The following is a 19,773-nucleotide window of genomic DNA, read 5'->3' on the forward strand; positions in this document are numbered from 1 at the left end:
TGTAGCATCTTAATAAAGATGTCGATTCCATAAAACAGGTAATAATTCTTTATTCGGTGTAGTTGTTTCCTTACACACCTTGTCAATATAAAACAAAAAAACAGCACAGCATAGTACTAGCCAATTGGCCCACAATGTTGTGCCGACTTTAAACTACCCCACGATCAATCTAGCCCTTTCTTCACCCATGGTCCTCTATTTTTTCTTTTATCATAAAGCATCTGCCTCTACCACCATGCGGAGCAGCATGTTCCTCACACATACCCTACCTGACATTCCCCCACCCCCAATTCTTTCCTCCCAAAACCTTAGTTATGCCCTTTTGTTTCCTGCCCTGGGGAAAATGTATTTGGCCGTCCACTTGATCTATGCCTCTTATCATCTTGTACACCTCTATCGAGTCACCTCTCATCCTCCATTCCTTAGCTCACTGAACCTTTCGTCATGAAACATGCTTTTTAATTCCCACACATCCTGGTAAATCTCCTCTGCAAAGTTTCCACATCCTTCCTATGTTGAAGCAACCAGAATTGTACACAACACTCTAAGTGTGTAACTAGCTTTATAAAGTTGCAACTTTACCTCATGGCTCTTCCCCCAGCTAATGAAGGCCAAACACACCATGCACCTTCTTAACCACCCTATGAATCTGTGCTGCAACTTTAAGGGATCTGTGGATGAGAACCCCAAGATCTCGCTGTTCCTCCACACTGTTATGAATTCTGTCATTAACCCTGTATTCTGCCTTCAAGTTGAACCTTGCAAATTAAACTCTATCTGCCACTTCTCAGCCCAGTTCTGCATCCTGGAGTTTTTTTTGGAGAAACACAGCAGTCTGCCTCTTCAGTCCATGAACAGACATTAAAGGACTACTGTACCAACACAACATTCCCTCTCAATTTTTTTTTACAGCTGCGTGGACCTATCATTGCTCTCAGCGGGAAAATTTTACACAACCTGAAAACTGAGCAGCACTTTAATAAGATATTGTATAAAAAGAAAATTCCAGCTGCACAGCACCGCTTAGAGGGAACAGTGACCAGTAACCTGGGAACCGTTGTAGAATCCAGCCAATAATCTTTTTGTACTAGATAAAATTTGTAGGCGAAAAATTTTAATATGGCAATATATTAGCTGCATACATAATTGATTCTTTATTAGCCTTTCAAGTCTATAGCCTCCGAACATTTGGGCTAATAGATACATAATTACATTTTATTGGCAAAAATACAAGAAAAGAACTGTTGAGGTAGAATATTATATTGTCAATTCACACTTTCATTGTTCTGGTATATATTTAATTCATGAAGTGGTTTAAATGCAACCAAATGTAACAACATTTAAATCAGTTTATTGTACAATTTAAAAATATCTATAATAGAACAAGCCCATTTATACTTTCATATCCATTGAAAGGCAAATGTGTATACCATTCAGCCTGCACCTGGAAGCTTCCATTTCCCTTTTTAAACGTCTAAAGCTGCTCTCAGAGTACAGATTGTTTGTAAAAACCTGAAGAGAACAATGACCCCAAGCCCGATCCTTAGATATCACACTAGAAAATCAGCATTTATTCCAAAACTATTTATTCACACTATCCTGTGCTCCCAGCCAGCCAATACACTTAGCAACCTTCTTTAATTCCACCAAAGCTTCCATTTTCCTGATAAGTCTCCTATATGGCAAATTTTCAAGGTAACAGTTAAAGGTGAACAAAGTAGTGTAGTTGAGGTATATATGGATTCAGAAAAAAAACATATACTGTATACATCAATTACACTACCTTGATCGATTTAAACTGTTAGCTTATGGATTTTTTGTTAGACACAAGTATTATGTTACCCCAGTTCTTGCTTATTCCAGATACAAGTACATTTTCTGATTATGCTTTTCAATTAACATTCCCCACAAGTGGCACAGAGTTGAATATATAATACAATAAATATTGAAATAATAATACTTTCCTTTCAATCTACCTTAACTTTACAATTCACAACTTTCCTCTCATCTTTAATATTTTACTCATATCATCTGCTCTTACAAGAAATCCTTTGGATTCTCAACCCTACCTTTCTCTTGTTAACTTCTTGTGCACTTCCTCTAAAATGATTAATAAATTTAATGCTGCTGACTTCTGAGAATCATTCTGCCTTCCATAACAATTTACAATTCATTCTGGCAGTTTCTATAATCTTCAATTATTAAATTTTGCACCATACAGCTTGCTCTCAATTAATACTAAGACTACTGCAGACAGAAAGGGTTAAAGTCAAATGAATAAAGCAGCAATTAAAGAGCAACAGACACAAAATGCTGGAGAAACTTCATCAAGACCAGTCTCTTTTCCATATATGCTTCGTGGCTTGTTAAGTTCCTCCAACATTTTGTGTGTGCTGCTTTGGATTTCCAGCGTTTTAGCAATTAAAGAGAATAACTGAATATCAATTCTCATTTGCAAAATCTATCATGCTTGGGGTTTCAAGCAGGTTTAGTTATATACAGCGGTGCAAGAAAGTTTGTGAACCCTGCAGAATTTTCTTTATTTTTGCATAAATATGACCTAAAATATGATCAGGTCTTCACACGTCCTAAAATTAGAGACCCCAATTAAATAAAAACAAAAAAAAATTATACCTTTTCATTTATATATTGAGAAAAATGATCCAATATTACATGTATTTATTTGCTGGTAAAAGTACGTGAACCTTTGCTTTCAGTAACCAGTGTGACCCCCTTGTACAGTAATAACTTCAACCAACTGTTTTAGTAGCTGTTGATCAGTCCTGCACATCAGCTTGGAGGAATTTTTGGCTATCCCTCCTTACAAAACTGCTTCAACTCTGGGATGTTGGAGGGCTTCCTTGAATGAACTTCTTGCTTCTGGTCCTTCCACAACATTTTTATAGGATTAAGGTCAGGACTTCCACTTGGCCATTCCAAAACACGAATTTTCTTCTTTTTAAAACATTCTGTTGTTGACTTACTCTTGTCTTTAGAATCATTGTCTTGTTACATCATCCAACTTCTATTAAGCTTCAGGCGATGGACTGCTGTCCTGACATTCTCCTGTAAGGTGTATTGATACTATTTTGAATTTATTGTTCCCTCAACGATTGCAAGCTGTCTAGGTCTTGAAGCAGCAAAGCAGCTCCAAACCATGATGCTTCTTCCACCATGCTTCACAGTTGGGATGAGGTTCTAGTGTTGGTGTGCAGTGCTCTTTTTCCTCCAAACATAGCAATATGCATTTCTGCCAGGAAACTCAACTTTTGTCTCACCTGTTCACAGAACATTGTCCCAGAAGTACTGTAGAACATCCCAGGTTCTATGTGTTTTTTTAAGAGAGTGGTTGTTTCCTCCGTGGTGGTCTTCCATAAACACCATTCTTGTTCAGTGTTTTTCTTATAGTGGACATATGAAGAGAGACTTCTGCAAGTTCTAGAGATTTCTTCAGATCTTTTTCTGTTACCTTTGGGTTTTTTTTCACCTCCTTCAGCATTACAAGATGTGCTTTTGGTATGACCTTTGTAGGATGCCCACTCCTAGGGAGAGCAGCAACAGTGTACTGAGTTTCCTCTATTTGTAGACAATTTCTCTCACTGTGGACTGAAGAACAGTGCTGGAAATTCAAACAACAACACACACTTGCTGCCTGGCCTGCTGTGTTTTACCAGCATTTTGTGTGTGTTGTTGTTTGAAGACAGCGCTTCTCCCTATAGATGCTGCCTGGCCCGCTGTGTTCTACCAGCATTTTGTGTGTGTTGCACTTAAGTAGATCTTTCTTGAGAAGAGCAGGCTCTGTCAGTAACCTGACTTCGTGTCTTTTTTATAGTGCAGGGCACCTCTACAACCCACACCTCCAATCTTATCTCATTGATTGGAATGCCGGACTCCAAATAGCTTTAGAAGAAGGCATTACCACAGAGGTTCACATACTTTTTCCACCAAATACATGTAATATTGGATTGTTTTTCTCAATAAATCAATGAACAATTATAATTTTTTGTGTCACTTATTTAATTGGGTTCTCTTTAGTTTTAGGACTTACATAAAGATCTGATCACGTTTTAGGTCATATTTATGCAGAAATAGAGAAAAGTCCACAGGGTTCACAGACCTTCCAGCACTGCTGTATCTATTACCTGTTCCCTCTTTTTGAAATGTCTTTTTATACCAGGTTTGGAAGGACACTTAGCCTTTCTATTTGCCACTAAAGTATGTGAAGTAGAATATTAACATTTGTCTAAATTAACGTAGCAGATGATTAGCTATTAGAAGAATCTCATTTGTAAATTTCAACAATTAGGAAAAATTCAATTGTATACCATTTAAAAATAAAACAATATGCAAATGATACAAGTAACCTTCTGAGGAAAACATACTGCATACGTTTTTGTACAGATTTGTATGTTTTATTGATCAGAAAAAGAAACTCGAAGTTCCAATTTTTGAATAGTAGTACCATCAATAGTAAGTGCACAATAATATGTTAGTAACCCTAGTAATTTAGAACATCCACTAAAATTGTTAAATTAATACTGTTAAGTATAAAAACCGAAACTTGCTCAAAAATAATAAATCACAACTTATTCCCAACAAGAAAAACTGCAAAATGTAATTTCAAATTATAGATTTTTGGTTGGCTCAAAGAATCAGTTTCTTTCTGAAAAGATCAGTGGCAAACCACAGGGAAATTAATCTGCCTCAGTTTGGATACTCTTCTCACAGCCTGGCTAACAATATAGCAAGAAAAATTATATATATATTTTCTGTCAAATAACGTATTTTAAGTTATTTGTACCTACTTCTTTTAGTGATGCATTGCTAAAGGAAGGTACATAAACACCTCACCGTCTCTGTATTTTTCTTAAACTTGGGAATGAACTTTATAGTAGCATTGTGAAAGGTGTTTCATACAGAAACTGTGAGCCAACCTACAGAATTAACAGGGAAGCTGGACTAGAATTTCCTCACCCATGGGTGCATTTAGTTGATGTACATTCAGATAGGACCCTCCACGAGGGTCTTGCTGAGAAATAAGAGCCTGGTAACGCGGATCATGCTGAGGTCCATGTCGAGCATCATGAGGTGGAAAGCTGCAGGGTTCAAATGAACCTAGGAGGCAAATAACTACTAGTGATAGCTGGGAGAGAGAAGATGGGGGCAGGGGAGAAAGCAGGGAGGTGCAAAAGCAAGCACTGAGGTACTAAGGAGGTTTATTTTAAACCTGTATTTCTTATCAACATTATCCCATGAACCTTGGCAATGATTTCACATTCTTTCTCTAAGCTAAAACTGTAATCAAACATAGATTTGATGCTATAAAGCTGCAATAATTTTTTTAATTATAGTGGCTTTTAAAATAATTTTCTATCAGTCAATAAATATTGTTCAGTAAGTAAATGACAGTGAAATCACACACTGCTCACCAGATACAAAAATTGAAAGGGTGTGCATGGTTCTAACAATAAGACAGGTTGTTATTTTTGGCAAACACTTTTAGGCTGTTTTGAAATTTTTGCTACTGATCTCCAACATTATTGTTTTCCTTTTTAGTTCCTTTGGCAAAGAGTTATAAAATTATACTTCTAATACAGCAGGACAGAAAATTGCAAAAATCCAATTTTAGAAAGCTACCTGGAAAATTCTCTATTTGAAACAGTAGCTTTATGTCTAAAGAAACTACTGGTGCCATGGCAGTGTAACAGTTGGCATGATGCAATTATAGCTTGGGATGCTCGAGTTCAGAGTTCTCTGTAAGGAGTCTGAACGTGCTCCCATGGAATACGGGGGTTTTCTCTGAGTACTCCAGTTTCCTCCCACGGTCCAAAGTAGTATAGTAGGTTAATTGGTCATTGTACATTGTCACATGATTAGGTTAGGGTTAAATCGGGGTTGCTGGACTCAGAGTCAGAAGGACCAATCTATTCGCACTACACACACGTGAGTATGCATTTAGAGAGAAAGAAACGATGGGGGTCAGTTACACAGTTGACCCACATGCCATAAAAGACACTTACTCCTGTTACACCAAAATGACTAAGGCAGGGAACAGGGCAGGCACAGTACTGGAGTAGCACTTATAGCTGCAAGATTTAGCTGAACTCCAGCAATAACTCTAGATGAAGTCCAAAAAGCAATACTTAATTCCCTCACAACATACACCACATGAACAAGTCACACACATTCATACATCCTCTAATTTAGATAATGATTTGCATTTCACACAGGTCAAGAGACTGATTTGTCCATTAAAATATATGCTTCAGACTGACAACGAAGTTCTTTGGGTTTTCCCCACCTTAGACTGGAAACATGGATCTGAGCAGATACAGCCCTGCTCTCAAAAAACCATAGGCAGAATGAGGAGTTCTCAAGGAACACGTCAAGGGAGTTATCAAATGAGAAGGGAAAGCTTCTCATCTGTGGCCTAGCCAATGTTTTATGAGATAATAACATGATCTTCATGCTCCCACAACCAGTGGCTATTTTATTAGGTACAGGAGGTATGCTTGTGATCTTCCGTTGCTGTAGCTCATCCACTTCAAGGTTCAATGTATTCTGAGATGCTCTTCTGCACACCACTGTTGTAATGTGTGGTTATATGAGTTACTGTCACCTTCCTGTCAGCTTGAACCAGTCTATCCATTCTCCTCTCATCTCTCTCATTAGCTAGGGGTTTTCACACACAGAAGCGCCATTTACTGGATTTTTTTTTTTGTTTTCACATTATCTGCGGAAACTCTAGAGACTGTTGTACATGAAAATCCCAGATCAGGAGCTTGAGATACTCAGATCACCCTGTATGGCACCAACAATCATTTCACAATCAAAGTCTCCTAGATCACATTTCTTTCCCATTCTGAACAACTGAACTGCTTGACCATGTCTGCATGTTTTTATGCATTAAGCTGCTGCCACATGATAGGCTGAATTAAATGTTTCCATTAATTAAACATGCAAGATGGTGCCAGTAAACCACAGTAACATTCTGAGAATAATTCAGAAGAGATATTTAAATAGTGTTCATTTAAAAATACTTTTAAATAAGTACAATACTTTTAAATATATCTCTTCTAAATTACTTTCACTGCAATCTGCAGCTTGTAATTTCCTTCTAAGCAATGTACTTTTAAATAAACAATGATCTACAGATTTCATATCTGAAGGACTTGGTGGGCCAAGCAAGTATAGCACCTTTAAACGGATGAAACGTTATCACCATGGTCGGAAGTGAAGCAGGAGGGTGTGACTTCAAGCCAGGCTGAAATGCAGAAGGATAGGCCCCCCCTTTACCCAGCATCTTATCAGCAAATGCAAAGTTAATGGAGAACAAAATTGAGGACCTGGCGGCAAGGTTGCAGTATCAAAGGGAAATGAGCAACTGTTGTGTTCTATGCCTAAGCAAGACAATGCTTTCTCCCTGCATGCCAGATACCAATTTCAGACCAGAAGGCATCTCAGTTTACAGAATGGATCAAACTGCTGATTTTGAGGTGGAGGTGTGTGCTTCACGATAAACCCTCGGTGGTGCTCTGATGTGGCAGTGACGGTTTTGTCGAACTCATGTTCCCCCAACCTAAATGCCATGCATTCTATTTACCAAGGGAGTTCTCCTCCACAATCCTGACTGCAATTTACATACCACCAGCAGCAAGCCCTTGAGATACTATATGATGCTGTCTCCAAACAAGAAACAGTTCATCCCGCTGCATTTCAGGGGGACTTCAACCAGTCTTGTTTGAAGAAAACACTGCCCAATTAACTATCAGCATATAACCTGTAACACCAAAGGTCCCAACACACTAGACCACTGTTATACTAAGATAAAGAATGCCTACTGTTCTGTGACCAGATGGCATTTTAGTTAATTAGATCACTTGGCTCCTCCTACCTGCTTATAGACAGAGGCTAAAGAGCAAAGCTGCAGAGATTAGGATAACAAAGAGGTGGTCACAGGAGGCAGGGAGTGGCTGCAGGATCACTTCAAATTGGTGGACTGTGGATCTGAATGAATACACCATGGTTGTCACAGACTTCATTAAAACAGCTGAAGATCAGTGTTCTCCCCCCCCCCCCCCAAAAAAATCATTCAAAGTCTTCCCCAACCAGAAGCCCTGGATGAACCATGAGATCCGCAATCTGCTGAGGGCCAGATCAGAGGTATTCAAGTCTGGTGGCCAATAAAGTTACAAGAGGTCCAGGTATGATCTCCAGAAAGCCATCGTACAGGCAAAACATCAATTCCGGACTAAACTTGAATCAACGAAGGATGCTCAACAGCTGTGGCAGGGCTTAATGCTATCACCTCTTTTATAAAATTAAATCAAGCTACATAAATGACAGGGCTTCACTTCCAGATGAGCTTAATGCCTTCTACGTTCACTTTGACCCTCAAAATATTGAGGAACCGTTACAAAGTCCCACAGCCCCTGATGGTCCTGTGATTTTAGTCTCGGAGGGCAATGTGAGAGCAGCCTTCAGGAGGCTGAACCCACGACAAGCATCTGGCCCCGAAAGGGTACCTGGTCAAATACTAAAAGCCTGTGCTGAATAACTTGCTGGAGTTTTCACTGCGATTTTAATCTCTTGCTTTGGCATTCTGAAATATCCACCTGCTTCGAGCAGGCTTCAATTATACTGGTGCCCAAGAAGAATGTGGCAAACTGCCTCAATGACTATCATCCAATGAAGAAGTGTTTTTTGAGAGGTTGGTGATGAAACCTATCAAATTCTGCCTGAGAAGTGTCTTGGATCCACTCCACTTTGCTACCAGAGCAACAGGTGCACAGCAGATGCCATCTTACTGGCTCTTCACTCAACTCTGGAACATCTAGACAGCTAAGATGCACATATCAGGGTGCTCTTTATTGACTACAGCTAAGTATTCAATACCATCATTCAGTCAAAACTAATTAATAAGCTTCAAGTCCTTGGCCTCAATATATCCTTCTGCAATTGGATCCTCAATTTCTTCACTTGCAGACCCCAGTCAGTTCAGCAACAAGATCTCCTCCAGTCTCCATCAGAACAGAAGCTCCCTGCTCTATTCTCTTTACACTTATGGCTATGTGGCTAAGCACAGCTCCAATGCCATATTCAAATTTGCTGATGACACCACTGTCATAGGTAGAATCAAAGGTGGTGACAAGTCAGCATGTAGGAGGGAGACTGAAAATCTGGTTGAGTGGTGCTGTAACAACAACCTTGTCAGCAAGACCAAGAAGCTGATTATTGGTATCAGGAGGAAACAAGAGGTCAATGAGCCAGTCATCATCGGAGGATCAGAGAGGGAGAGGGTCAGCAATTCTAAATTCCTTGGTGATATTATTTCAGAGAACCTGTCCCAGGCCCAGCACTTATGTACAGCGCCTCTACTTCCCTAGATGTTTGTGAAGATTCAGCATGACATCTAAAACTCTGACAAACTTCTATAGATGTGTACTGGAGAGTATATTGACTGGCTACATCAGAGCCTGGTATGGAAATACCAATGCCCTTGAAAGAACAATCCTACAATAAGTATTGTACATGGCCCAGTCCATCACAGGTAAAGTCCCCCCCCCCCCCCCCACCACTGAGACATTTATACAAAATGTTGTCACAAGAAAACAGCATCCATCATCAGGGACGCCCATCACTCAGAGCATGCTTTCTTCTCACTGCTGCCATCAAGGAGGTACTGGAGCATCAGAACTCAATCACCAAGCTCAGGAACAGTTATTATCCCTCAACTATCAGGCTCTTAAATCAAAAGGGCTATCTTCACAAAACTTCACTGAAGTTGAATCATTGAAATGTACCCACAACTGATGGACTTACTTTCAAGGTCTCTTCATCTCATAGTGTCGATATTTATTGTTTATTATTATTTATTTCTTTTTGTATTTGCACAGATTTTGTCTTTTGCACACTGGTTGAACACTAAAGTTGGTGCAGCCTTTTACAGGTTCTATTGTGGTTATTATTCTATCATGGATTTATTGAGTATGCCCGCAAGAAAGTGAATTTCAGAGTTGTATGTGATGCCATACATGTACTTTGATAATACATATCCAGACCAGGTGCTTTACCTGAATTTATCGAAGAAATCACATCCTTTATTTCTTTATCCGTGATAGGTGCATCTAATGTTAAACGTTCATTAGGTGGTAGTTTCGGAATATTCAATTTCGTTAAAAACTCATGCATAGTAGTAGGGTCATCGGGAAATTCTGATTGATATAAAGAAGTTTAAAATTCTTGAAAAGCTTCATTTATCTCATTATGATTAACTGTCAGAGTACCATCTCGTTTACGAATCTTCATCATCTGGCGTTTAACTGAAGCAGTTTTCAACTGATTAGCCAGTAATTTACCAGATTTATCACCATGTATATAAAATTGACTTCTAGTTTTAATTAATTGATTTTTTAATCGAGGATGTTAATAATAAGCTAAGCTCCATTTGAAGTTCAACCTTCCTTTTATAAAGCTCCTTACTAGGAGCAGTTGAATATTTCTTATCAAGTTCTTTAATCTTGTCAACTAGCTTAAGTATTTCATTATTAGTTTGTTTTTTTCAATCCAGAAGAATATGAAATAATTTGTCCACAGATGTATGCTTTAAAAGTGTCCCAAAGTACCCTGCTGGAAATTTTTTCCATAGAATTTGTTGAAAAGAAAAAAATCAATCTGTTCCTTAATATAATTAACGAAGGCCGAGTCCTGAAATAGGATGGAATTGAAGCGCCATCGTCTAGTATTAGAAGATGTAGCCAATAACTTAATAGAAGGTTTCAAGGGTGCATGATCGGAAATGGCAATGGAATCATAGTTACAATCAACAAGTGGAATTAAACTAGAATCAATAAAAAAATTATCAATTCTAGAATAGTTGTGATATACATGAGAAAAGAATGAAAATACTTTATCCTGAGGATGTAAAGTCTCCAAATTTCTGAAATTACTGAATCAACCATAAAGGAATTGATAAGAGTAGCCGATTTGTTCGGAAGTGTCTGATTAGATGCACATCTATCCATCGAGGGATTTAGACAGCAGTTAAAATCCCCACCCATTATCAACACAATCATTTAAATTAGGAAGGGATGTAAATAAATACTTAAAAATTCAGGATAATCAACATTTGGAGCATGAACATTAAGCATAACAACTTTTTTGTTACAGAGTAAGCCAGTAATTAACAAAAATCTACCATTCGGATCTGAAAGTGTTTCCTCATGACCAAATGAGATTGAAGAATCTATAAAAATAGAAATTCCTTTCACTTTAGACTGAGAATTCCAATGGTATTGTTGTACCTTCCAAAGCCTAAAAAAATGCTTATTATCCTCTTTTCTCACATGAGCTTCTTGTGCAAAGATATGAGCATTCATTCTATGGAATACTTAAAAAAAAAATTCTGTTTAATTGGATGGTTTAAACTAGTGGTCGCCAACCCATCGATCACGATCGACTGGTCACCTTTCAGACTTTCCCAGTAGACCCCGAAAAAAATGAAAAATACACAAATATTGTTGAGAGATTGTTTCCAGGTTGCAGGGTTTTAGTTCTATTCTTTCTGCCCAGCAGGCATGTGTAATCTAAGAGTAATCTAATACTAAATCTAATCCCATCTCTCCAAAAGGCGGCTCGAAAGATACATGTTTATATCAAAAAAAGCCACCCACAGTCAAAACCAAAAAAAAAAAGACGAGATTATCATGTGGTATAAAAACTGCAGCGATTAGTAGAAAAGTACAGTCAGCCCTCCTTATCCGCGGGGGATTGGTTCCGGGACCCCTTGCGGATACCAAAATTCACGGATGCTCATGTCCCTTATTCAACCTGTCTCAATCCAGTGGAGCTTAGGACCCTGCGGCACCCCAGACCTTATTCAACCTGTCTCAGAGCAGAGGAGGTTAGGACCCAGCGCCAGAGCTCTGAATGCGCAGTGTTTCTGTTCACGAAAATAATCATGATCACGATTGAAAATAAAGCGGAAATAATAAAACGATCGAAAAGAGGTGAAACGCCATCGGTCATTGGAAAAGTGTCAGGCTAGGTCGGTCAATGATCGGAACAATTTTAAAGGATAAAGTGAGAAAGGCTCTGCCCCGATGAAAGCTACAATTATTACTAAGCAACACAGTGGTTTAATTATTAGGTTTTGAGTTTTTGATCCTCCACATCAACCTGGTATGGTGCAGAGCGCACTAGGGAGCGATTTGTCCCGAGTCCGGCGCTGAAACATACGTTCTTAAGTGTTTTTTATATATATATATATAAAAAAGGATAAAATATATACTATATACTAAGACAAACGTTTGACTAACTGACGCTAAATAATACTGGATGTATCTGTTCCGACTTACTTAGTAGGAGAACTTCCGATTTTTTTCGATTCCGATGCACGATATTCCACGCACATCCACTCTTATACTTTAAATCATCTCTAGATTACTTATAATATCTAATACAATGTAAATGCTATGTAAAATGGTTGTTATACTGCATTGTTTAGGGAATAATGACAAGAAAAAAAGTCTGTGCGTGCTCGAACAACAAGTGCTGGAAGAGCACTTCTGGGTTTTCGCAATTGGTTGAAATTGCGTATGCAGAATCCACAGATAAGGTGGCTGACTGTATATTTTCTCCAAAAAAAAAGAGAACCAGTGCCAATTCATTGTTAGTTACTTACAAACACAAACAATTGAAAATGGCGCACTGAAAAAATAGCGTCATAGGGGAAGAAGACGAGATGACATCTTGAAATGAAAAACAAAAGAATCTGAATATTTCCCCATTAAAGTTATAAAAAAAAGGAATCAAAGATCAAATCTTCTACTTAATTACTTTCAAAAAAAGATTAAAAATAAAACAAGAACAGAATCATTAAAAGGAAGAAAACTTATGCCTAGAAATATGAAAAATACCTACACTACAAACCGAAAATGAAAATCCTCACATTATAGAAATCCAGAACTGTAAGCAAGTTATTAGTTTGAAAAACAAGTAGACACAGAAATGAAACAAAAGACAGTACATTAACTAGTCTGTAGCTAACAAATGCTGATCATCCAGAAATCTTTGAGCTTCAGTTTTAAAGATTTAAACAAACGAAGGGAATTATCAGGCAGGATGATTCTCAGACGCATTGGAAACAGCAAAGCTGGTTTAAAATCTTTTTGATAGAACTTGGACATCAGAGGTTTAAAAGCCATCCGGTCCTTTAGAACTTCAGGACTAAAATCTTCGATGAAGTGGAATTTGAAACTTTGAAATTCGAACATACCTTTCCGCCGGGCAGCTCGCATTAAAAACTCCTTGATGTGAACATAATGGAACTGAATTATCACTGGTCTCAGTTTAGATTCTCTAGGAGGTTTAGCCCACAAAGTATGATGAGTGTGATTGATCAACACAGGGGCGTTTAGAACTTCTGAATCAAACACATCATATAGAAATTGAGAAAAGTATTTGATAGGATCACCCATCTCGACGTCTTCAGGAAGCCCGATTATCTGTAGATTCTGTCTCCGGGATCGATTTTCGAGGTCGATAATCTTGGATTTATAGCGTTCCAACAGTTGAGATGTCGAAGATAGATTCTGTTCGAGAGTATCAATCCTATGGTCACTCTGCCGAACAGATTTATCGAGTTCTGAAATCTTTGCTTGTTGTAATTCAAATTCACGTTTAAATGATTTAAGATCATCTTCAACCGCTTTTAAAACTCCTTCAAATGCTGCATATCTTTGGCTAAGTTTTTCATCTAGGAGCTTCGACAGTGTTTCAAAGATTAGTGGAGCTTGCTTAGATAATTTAGGGTCACCATCTTTTATTCTGTTGCCTTTGGAGTCTTTCCCGTCTTTAAATTCTCGACCTCTAGTCTCCATTTTCAGCGAATTCAAATCAAAGTTCAAAAATATATCTGGGTATAAACCCTTTAGTGTAGGTATAAACAAAATGAATAAGGGTGATTACGGGTAAAAAAAAATTAAACTTAATTAAAATTAAAATTAATTAAAAAAATTAAAAAGAGTCAACACTTTTCTTTCAAAGTTGTTACCAAACCAATTATTTTCAGGAAGCGCATTCCCTACCAGAGGTACATTCTCCAAAGTAATTTTCACTTATTTTGCCCATTATCTTAAATCTTGGTCCTAAGTTTACTGACCCCAAGATCACTGGAAATAAAATGCCTCTCATTTACCCCAGCAAAGCCCTTTATGACTTTGAAAACACAATCAAATACTTCCTTCATCTTCTCTGTTTTACAGCTGCATTTTCTCTGGTGACAATCCATAACTTAACTCTTTTATCCCCAATGCAATTACTGATACTCTCCCTGCATTCTCTCTACACATCCTCAAAATGTGATGTCTAAAAATGGCCAGAATACTCTAAAAAGGATAAAAACAGCATTTACTGAAAGTTTCAAAAAAAATTGTACTTCCTTGTATGTGTACATTTCAAAGTTTCGATATCTCTATGGCATATTTAAAACTGTTCCTCTCTTATACTTCCAAATAAAATGAATTACTTCATATCTGTGCCAAATTTCGTCTGGCAGACATTTGCTCATTTTACTAATACATCCATACTTCATTGTAAAAAATGGCTCCACAGGTTCACCATGCCTGCTACAAACCGCTTAAAAAAGACAATGTTCAAGAAATGCCTATGTTATGCAATTTTGGAAAAACATAAGAGATTGGTTAATTCATCAACGTTGCAAACCATCACTTGATTTGCAAAATTTGTTTCCAGTTTAAATTTTTATTTCACCAACATTGTACAATTGAGAGAGCTGCAATACTTTTCTCTCAGATGCTAGAGTACACTCTAAACACTTGTTCACTGACCAACTTCTCCAGATATTTCCAAGACGTGCAATGAAATACAACCTGTTTCAAGAATGTTAGATCATAGAGATCATTTTCTATGTATTTTACAACTCTATAATCTTCCCTAAACACCCCACCACAATGATTCTTTCTCAATGACCATCTTCCTTAACAGGTAAGAGACTCACTTGCAGAAAGTTTACTGCCTAATTTGCGTTGTGGTAACCAGGACACAAAGGCTGTTGTATAATTTGCTGTGCTAAAGAAACACTATGGAGCAACATCAATAAATTTTCCTCCCCTTTCACCTCATCAGCTTTCCTGTCCTGTTTCAATTATATTAAGGGTGTGAAAGCCATGGGCAACCTAGAGCAAAATAATGCACCACAAATACTGTACGTGGGGCATTGTTAGTACAACTGAATGCTGTGGAGAAGATAAATTTAATTTAAAAGCCACTTCCTTTAAGGCTTAACATAACCAATATTTTCAAAATGCAACAAAGTGTTAAAATGCTGCAACAATTATCAATAATCTAAATATAGATGCCATTTAAAAAGTGAGCACCAAATGAAGTAAATAATTTGTAATTACTGAAAACCTTTTCCACTCTCCAGTCAGGTTGTCAATTGTATGCACACAAAAAAAATCAAACATAGAACAACAGTCATATTGGAAGAGATAATCAGAAAAAAATCATCAGGTTACATTTAGTAATTTAGCATTTTGTTAATTATCCCCACTTCTCTCTGGTTTTCTTTAACTTGCCTCTAGATTCATGAGGAGGTCCACGCTGATCCATCATTGGGCCCCTTGGATCTCCCATCATCCCTCTTGGATCTCCCATGGGCCCCCTTGGTTCAACAAGTGGTCCACGTGGCTCACCCATTGGGCCCCTTTGTTCACCAATAGGCCCCCTCTGTTCTCCCATCGGCCCTGGTCTCATGTCATGTTGTATGCCTCGTGGTTCATGAGCATTTCTAAGGTCAGGCGGTCCTCTGCCGTCATGGCCAGGCACGTGGTGTATAGGTGGTCCCTGATGTGGTTGTCCAATATATCCTCTGAAAAGTGAAAGTTAAAACTACATAAATATTTAGATAATTGCCTGAAATTTTGAAAATTAAATGCACCATATAACAGTAATGAACCACTTAATAGGAAGAAAATTTGAACTATTCAAATCAATATTATTACAAATTACAAAAAGTAATTCAAGCCAACGAACTGTGATTAATTTTACTTTCTGTAAAAATTCAGAAAATTTGACAATCTACCATTTAGAATTTAAATTATGATAAAAATGTGATTACCAAGCTCTTCACGAGGTCAATTTGTGTAGATTAAACAATAAATAAATGAGAAACCTTTGAGTTTCACCAATTCCAATTATATATACATATAATACATGTCATATAATATTTTTAATTAAGAATAACTCATTTTGCTGAGTAATTCTTCAGTTGTGGTACAGCCCAGGGACATTTCACACACATTAGATATTAATACCACCCATTTCCTGTCTAATGTATGTTATAAATTAGTGACTAAACAACTTGTTTTTGTTAAAGGCATTTTCTTGTTTAAAGAAGGTTGTTTGAGCTAAGAAACATTTCTTTTCAACATGTGAAACAGCATCCATTAAAAATGATGCCAATACATGCACAGGCACACCTGGAAAATTAACCTTTGTCAAAAAAAAACTGGAATAAGCTCTGAATCAACATAGAATGCACAAGGAACTATTTAACTGATTACAACTAAATATCTTACAAACTGGTACTTACCGAGTTTCCACCTCCCCAGTGACTGAAAGCAAAGTCCCTCCACGTGGGTCATTTGGCGCATCTCCTAGCAAACCTCTTGGAGCAGGCGCCCCACCGACTGGGGGACCCCGCTGCATATTGGCTCTAGGGTCCTGCATTGGAACTGAAAAGGAAAAGGAAAAGGAATTACTGTCTAAAAGTTTGTAAAAACATCTGCATCCAGTTCCAATTTACAATAGGCTTTTCACAGAGCATAGATGATGCTTCCATGTTCCCCGCATGAACCATCCATATATAAAGCTTGCTTCATGAAACTTACGTCATTCTAAAAGTAATCTTGAAAGATGAGAAGGTTTAGGGATGATTCAAGCACATCTGATATCCAATTAATATATTGTCACTGTGGCAGAGGCAAATTCCCAACAATAGATACCAATGCATTTTTCTGTCATTTGACACATGCAGCTGTGTTATGGTATGCCACAAATGACAACACAATTATTTATAATCAGCCATTTGAGATCTGAATAATGTTCGCTCTACAAAGCTGTGTGCACTCTTACACACATTCTTTCAAACAATACATTTAACAATGTAAATTTAAACCAACTATTCAGCTCATAGCAAACACTCCAAACCATACTAACAAAAAACTACATAACACTGTGGTGTTCATACTGATAAATATTAGACATCTCACAGTCATATAACTACCACTTGTTGACAAGCATGCTCCACAAGTAGGGAATAGCAAGATTTGCTTCTTCAAGGAGATCCAGTCAACCTTCACTAATCCGACTACCTGTAATCTGGTTCCTTCGATAATCCAGCACTGATTTCAAATTTCCCAGGCCACCATACCAATCTGCTGTGCATTGTTTTGGTTGCGCTAGATGGGTTCACCTGTTGGCGTGTTCTTTTAAGTACAGACAGACAATTCCTGCTTGTTCTCCTGCACTTACTAATATAATTTCCTTTTTTTAGCCCCAATTATGGCTTCAGTGAGTAAAGGAAATGCACCTTGTGTTGTGAAGCAAGAACACCACACATTATCCATTAAAGATAGGTTGAACTCTTGAAAAAACTGGACAGTGGTGTATCAGTGAAAAGCTTGTGCAAGTGTTACAACATTGGCTCTTCCACAGTGTACAATATACAGAAACAGAAAGAAAAACTGCTTCTTTTGCTGATAGTGGCTCCAAGAAACCGATGCGCATAAGAAAAGCAATGAAAGACGGAAGAAGGTCGGAACTAGATAAAGTGCTGATAACGTGGTTTAATCTTTGTGTAAGTGAAGGTGTTGAACTATCTGGAGATATGGTGAAGGAACAAGCAAAAGTGTTTCATGAAGAACTAGGACTAGATTATGAGTGTGACTATAGTGAAGGCTGGCTTCATCAGTTCAAGCAGCATCATGGGTACAGTTTCGTGCAGTGTGTGGTGAAAAACGTTCAGCAGACAAGGAAGCTGCAGCAGTTTGTTGAAGAAACTGTTGTGCCAGTTTCAGCACCAGTTCCTGATGCTTCACTCATTTTTCAAGATGAAGATGTTGATGATCCTGACAACCCCACATTTGCAGACATGCAACTTTGCCTGAAGGTATATTAAATGTCTCACTTTAGAAGTGGAAGTGCTCAACTTTTCTGTAAAGTTAATTCCTGTACATTTACCTGCACCCTTTAGTTTATCTGTGACTGTACAGTACGTTACTGTATTAAAATTCCACTTGCTACTGATTTAGTATTTCTGTTTCATTATTATCTAACTTGTACTGATTTACATGATATTTTAAAGGTATGATGAGGCGGTTAGCTATTGCTTAATGTGATCCTTCTGTAATTCAGCATTTTCACTAATCAGGAACTCAAGGCCCAATGGTGCCGAATTATAGAATGTTGACCTGTAGCAGCCTTCAAGTTAGAAAGCCACTAAATATCTTCAAGTAAAATAGCAAAACATTAACCATAATGCTATTTTTACTATGAATTTTAGAAATGGAAAAATTTTACTCTGATAAATACAAACAGAATCAAGTTAGCTCAGAAACATTAAGAAAGCAGCACCAGCTTATATAAAATATTATGGATTTTTGAGATATTTAAAGTGCCTATAAAAAGTACTCACTCCCACTCCCCCTAGGAGTTTTCATGCTTTATTGTTTTACAACATTGAATCACAGTGGATTTAATTTGGCTTTTTTTTTGATAATGTACGATAGAAAAGACTCTTTTGAGTCAAAGTTAAACAGATCTCTACAAAGTGATCTAAATTAATTACAAATATAAAAAAATTGATTGCATAAGTATTCACCCCTTTCAAGTCAGTATTTAGTAGATGCACCTTTGACAACAATTACAGCTTCAGTCTGTGTGGCTAGGTCTCCACCAGCTTTGCATATCTGGACACTGCAGTTTCCCCCTTTTCTTTGTTAACTGCTCAGGCTCTGTCAGACTGCATGGGGATCGTGAGTGAACGGCCATTTTCAAGTCCTTCCACAAATTCTCAATTGGACTGAGGCCTAGACTCTGACTTGGCCATTCCAGGATGTTAACTTTGTTGTTTTTAAGCCATTCCAGTGTAGCTTTGGCTTTATACTTGTGGAGTCATCATCTTGCTGGAAAACACATCTTGTCCCGGGTCGCAGTTCTGTTGCAGACTGCATCAGGTTTACCTCCAGGATTTCCCTATATTTTGCTGCATTCATTTTGCCCTCTACCTTCACAAGCCTTCCAGGACCTGCTGCAGTGAAGCATCCCTGCAGCATGACACAATGCTTCATGGTAGGAATGGTGTTTTTGATGAAGTGCGGTGTTCGGCTTATGCCAAGCATAGCATTTAGTCTCATAGCCAAAAAGTTCAATTTTGGTTTCACCTAGACCATAGAACCTTCTTCCAGCTGACTTCAGTCTCCTACGTGCCTTCTGGCAAACTCTAGCCAAGATTTCATGTGAGTTTTTTTTCAACAGTGGCTTTTTCTTTGCGACTCCCCCATAAGGCTGCAACTGGTGAAGCACCCAAGCAACAGTTGTTGTGTGTGCAGTCTCTTCCATCTCAGCCACTGAAGCTGCCAACTCCTCCAGAATTGTCGTGGGTCTTTTGGCGGCCTCTCTCACTAGTCCCCTTCTTGGCACAGTCACTCAGTTTTTGAGGACGGCCAGCTCTAGACAGATTTACAGCAG

General features: G+C 38.0%; 1 protein-coding gene across 2 annotated transcripts in view; it reads right to left on the minus strand.

Moving 5' to 3' along the window:
* Nucleotides 1-19,773, minus strand: part of cstf2 (cleavage stimulation factor, 3' pre-RNA, subunit 2) — a 71,214-nt gene that overhangs the window by 18,967 nt on the left and 32,474 nt on the right. For both annotated transcript variants that reach the window (XM_073058336.1, XM_073058337.1), the window contains 2 exons: nucleotides 16,616-16,757; nucleotides 15,600-15,892 (listed from right to left, as the gene is read on the minus strand). In XM_073058336.1, the coding sequence (XP_072914437.1) occupies nucleotides 15,600-15,892; nucleotides 16,616-16,757 (435 nt within the window). The remainder of the gene's footprint in view (nucleotides 1-15,599; nucleotides 15,893-16,615; nucleotides 16,758-19,773) is intronic.

The sequence above is a fragment of the Hemitrygon akajei genome, chromosome 10 (assembly GCF_048418815.1).
Source record: "Hemitrygon akajei chromosome 10, sHemAka1.3, whole genome shotgun sequence".
NCBI lineage: Eukaryota > Metazoa > Chordata > Chondrichthyes > Myliobatiformes > Dasyatidae > Hemitrygon > Hemitrygon akajei.